We start from the raw sequence: 4,565 nt of genomic DNA, 5'->3' as shown, positions 1-4,565 counted from the left end.
TAGCTGACTAGAAATCACTGCAAAGGCACAAGAAATATGAAAAACCAAAATAATACCTCCCCCCTAAGGGAAAAGAATAACTCCTCTTCATCCACAGACAGTACAATGGAACACATGAAAATGTCTGGTAAAGAATTTAGAATATTCATAGTGACAAAGCTAACAGAGATGCAAGAGAAGAGAGACAATGAATTCCAGAAGAGGCAGAGAATAGAGCTGAGGAGTTCCAAGAAGTGAGAAAGTTCTCACACAATCTAAAAGAAGAAATACACATCATAAAAAAGAATCAAATGGAACTGATAGAGATGAAGGCTGTAGTACAGGAAATAAAAACCTCCCTTGAAAGTATTAAAAGCAGACTAGATCATACAGAAGACTGAATCTCAGATGTAGAAGACAGAATTGCTGGCCTAGAAAAATCTACCATAAAGACAGAAAATAGTCCAAAAATGAGAATAATAGACGAGAAATACTAGATACCATTAAATGCCTAAACGTCTGGATAATCAGTGTCCCAGAAGAAGAGACTAATAAAGGCATTGATAATCTATTCCATGAAATCCTGGAAGAAAACTTTCCAAACCTAGAGAGGCATTCAAAGATCCAGACCCAAGAAATATATAGGACTGCAAATAGAATCAGGCCAAGAAGATCTTCTCCAAGACACATTATAGCCAGATTGACCAAAACCACAAAGACAAGATACTCAGACTAGTAAGAGAGAAACGGCAAGTTACCTACAAAGGATATCCCATCAGGCTAATAGCAGATCTCTCATTGGAAACAATGTGAACAAGGAAAAAATGGGAAAATACATTCACAGTGATGAGTGAAAAACAATTTCAACCAAGAATACTATACCCAGCAAGACTATCCTTCATGTGGGAAGAGAAGACAAAAACATTCTCAGATAAACAAAACCTGAAAGAATTTACCAACCAGTTCTATTCTACCAATAGAACCAGACCAGTTCTCCAAGAAGTTCTAAAGGGAGTGTTATATCAGGAAAACTGAAGTCAGACACACAGAAATAAGAGTTTAAAAACTTTTAAGAAATGTTATTAAGAAAAGGGCCAGCTTAATGGTAGGGACAAGTCTGGAGTTGAATATTATCTTCTAGAATTCAAATGGAAAGTTTGGACCACAACAGAAGTTATGAGACTGAGCTGATGAAACAGAATTTTATGATTTTGACTAAAACAATACTGATCTTTTTCTATGCTTTGTAGTCCAGATGTAAGGATTTTTGTTGTCTCTTGAATTGTCAACAGATCCAGGTAACTACTATTTGAACAGAATCCTAACCTGCTTCCTTGCTCTAAGTCTTAAGGAAAGTTCTCTTAACATTTTTTTATTTTGATTTATTAAAGCTAAAACTTCCTTTCTTAAAATTAAAAACATATATTAAAAATACCTATTTAGGGGCCAGCAGGTGGCATGGTGGTTAAGGGCACAGGACTCCCACATAGCCAACCGTGGTTCAAGTCCTGGACCTGGCAGCTTGCTTTCTCACTTTCCCTCTTTCTCTCTGTCTCTCTGTCTCTCTCTGTCTGTCTGGCGAGCGCATGCGCCCTATAGTGAAAAACATCTCAAAAAAAAAAAAAAAAAAAAAAAAGAACTTAATTTAGAATTTTATTCTGGGGAAAACTTATTAAAAATAGCAAAAGCTTAAATATTTAACTTAACTGTAGAAAATGAAAGTTAACTGTTTTAAGTGTCTTAGGGATGAAAAGGGTGAACTTTGTTTGTTAGCATTAAAAAAAATACATGGTAGACTACCGTAGTCAGATATGACTTTTAGAGACAAACAAAATGACTGAAAGACCAATGCATGGATTACATATAATTATTGTAAGAGATGTACTTTTTACTGTTTTTAGCCAGTAGTCCTGTAACTGAACCACAAGAGAATTAAAATTTTGAAGTTTAGGAAAATCAGTCTTATTAAACAGCACTTAAAACTTTTTTTAGCTATTATATTTTAATTACCTGTGAGGAACAAAATGTTAAAGAAGTTTAGTAACTCACCCATTTTCCCTGTAGGTCAGATATCTACCATGTAACATATAATGTATAACATGAATATTAGCTGTTTTATTGAACCAATTATAATAAATGAAACCTGATGTTGCCTGATTAATAAAACTCTGAACAAAGTACATGTTGGAAATTGTGAAGATCTTCACTTGCTACTGAAGGCGGCGTATTTGTCAATGATTTTAAGTTATGATTTGAACTAGAAAAGTATTTAAATTAATTTGTATGAGTGCTTTTTTTTTTTAAGAGGTTGCTATAGGGCACGTGCGCTTGCCAGAAAGACAGAGAGAGACATGAGACAGAAAGCAAGAAATCACCCCCTGGGGGGGATGGCCACGCCACAATCCCTTCTCCTCCATTCTCCTCTCGGGATCCTGGGCACGCATGCACATGCGCCCGGTGTGAATTTAAGCCACTGGGTTCAGGACTCGAACTGCAGTCGACTACATGGGAGTTCAGCGACATAGCCATTACGGTAACTGCTGGTCCCATGAGCTCTCTTTTTTATGAATCAAATTGAATGGAATTCCATAAGGCCTTTTATCACAGACATACAACATATAGTATGTAAAATAACATGTCACATGTATGGACACACACACCTACCAAAAGATTTTAAAACAATTTCCTAGGGGCCAGCAGGTGGCATGGTGACTGGCACGCTGGACTCCCACATGGCTGACTGTGGTTCAAGTCCTGGACCCAGCGGCTTGCTTTCTCACTCTCCCTCTCTTTTTCTCACTCTCTCTGATGAAATTAAAAATAATAATAATAAAATAAATAATTCTTGGTCTCCCTCCAGCAGCCATCATAATTATCTAATGGGACTTCATCAGCCACAGTGAGATGTTCTCCGACATTTACAAGATCCGGGAGATCGCGGACGGGCTGTGCCTGGAGGTGGAGGGGAAGATGGTCAGTAGGACAGAGGGTAACATTGATGACTTGTTCATTGGTGAAAATGCCTCCATTGGGGACCAGCAGTTAGCATAATGGCTATGTCGCTGGACTCCCACGTAGTCGACAGACCCGGTGGCTTAAACTCACGCCAGATGCGTGTGCATGCGTGCCCAAAATCCGGAGAGGAGAATGGAGGAGAAGGGATTGCGGAGTGGCCATCCTCCCTGGAGGGTGATTTTCTGCTGTGTCTCTGTCTCTGTCTGGTGAGCGCATGTGTCCTATAGCAAAAACCTCTCCAAAAAAAAAAAAAAAACCAAAGAAAAGAAAATGCCTCCATTGAAGGCCCTGAGGGCAAAGGTACTAAAAGCACAACAGTCACCGGTGTTGACATTGTCATGAACCATCACTTGCAGGAACCCGGCTTCACAAAAGAAGTGCATCAGGGACCAGCGGTTGGTGCAATGGCTATGTCGGTGTACTCCCATGTAGTCAACCACGGTTTGAGTCCCAGACCCAGTAGCTTAAACTCACGCCAGATGCGTGCGCATGCGTGCCCAAAATCCCGAGAGGAGAATGGAGGAGAAGGGATTGTGGCGTGGCCATCCCCCCCAGGGGGTGATTTCTTGCTTTCTGTCTCATGTCTCTCTCTGTCTGTCTGGCAAGCGCACGTGCCCTATAGCAAAAACCTCTCCAAAAAAAGAAAGGAAAAATAAAAAAAGAAGTACATCAAAGATTATATGAAATCAATCAAAGGCAAACTTGAAGAACAGAGACCAGAAAGAATAAAACCGTTTATGACAGGGGCTGCAGAACAAACCAAGCATATTCTCACTAACTTCCAAAACTACCAGTTCTTAATGCATGAGAACATAAATCCAGACAGCATGGTTGCTCTACTGGACGACCGTGAGGATGGTGTGACCCCATATATGATTTTAAGGATGGTTTAGAAATGGAAAAATGTTTAGACCAGCAGGTGGCATGGTGGTTAAGGTGCTGGACACTCCCACATGGCTGACCACGGTTAAAGTCCTGGACCTGGTGGCTTGCTTCTCTCTCTCTCTCTCTCTCTCTCTCTCTCTCTCTCTCTCTCTCTGTGTGTGTGTGTGTGTGTGTCTGTCTAAAAAATAAATGAATAAATAAATTAATTTTTTAAAAAAATGGAAAAATGTGAACAAATTTGGTAACTACTTTGGATCTATCACCTGTCGTCATAACTGCTGCTTGTTATCCACAAAACACCAGGACTAAAGACAAATGGGACTGATGTCATCTTGAGCTCTTCGTTTATTTGACTGTGATTTATTTGGAGTGGAGATACTGTTTTTAAGGGAAAAAAAACATGTCATGTAGGTTGTCTAAAAACAAAATGCATTTAAACTCAAAAATAAATAAATAAAATAATTCTTTTTTTTTTTTTTTTTTTTTGGAGAGGTTTCTCCTATAGGGCACATGAGCTCACCAGAAAAAAGGAGAGAGCCAGAGAGACAGAAAGCAAGCAATCACCCCCCAGGTGAAATGGCAACAATGGAATCCCTTCTCCATTTTCCACTCAGGAAATTGAGCATGCATGCACACACATCCGTTGTGAGTCTAAGCAACTGGGTCTGGGACTCAAACCATGGTCG

The 4,565-nt window shown here is 39.5% G+C and overlaps 1 protein-coding gene across 1 annotated transcript; it reads left to right on the top strand.

Moving 5' to 3' along the window:
* Positions 1 to 2,845: 2,845 nt before the first annotated feature.
* On the top strand, positions 2,846 to 3,887 carry LOC106734137 (translationally-controlled tumor protein-like). The gene is made up of 3 exons (XM_014585125.2): positions 2,846 to 2,992; positions 3,262 to 3,389; positions 3,657 to 3,887. Exons 1-3 carry the CDS (start codon positions 2,884 to 2,886, stop codon positions 3,885 to 3,887), a joined length of 468 nt encoding a protein of 155 aa, XP_014440611.1. The 5' UTR covers positions 2,846 to 2,883.
* The last annotated feature ends 678 nt before the right edge of the window (positions 3,888 to 4,565 follow it).

This window comes from Tupaia chinensis, unplaced genomic scaffold, assembly GCF_000334495.1.
Source record: "Tupaia chinensis unplaced genomic scaffold, TupChi_1.0 Scaffold149011_1, whole genome shotgun sequence".
Lineage (NCBI taxonomy): Eukaryota > Metazoa > Chordata > Mammalia > Scandentia > Tupaiidae > Tupaia > Tupaia belangeri.
The sequence above is the reverse complement of the archived record's forward strand: the minus strand, read 5'-3'. Positions and strand labels throughout refer to the sequence as shown.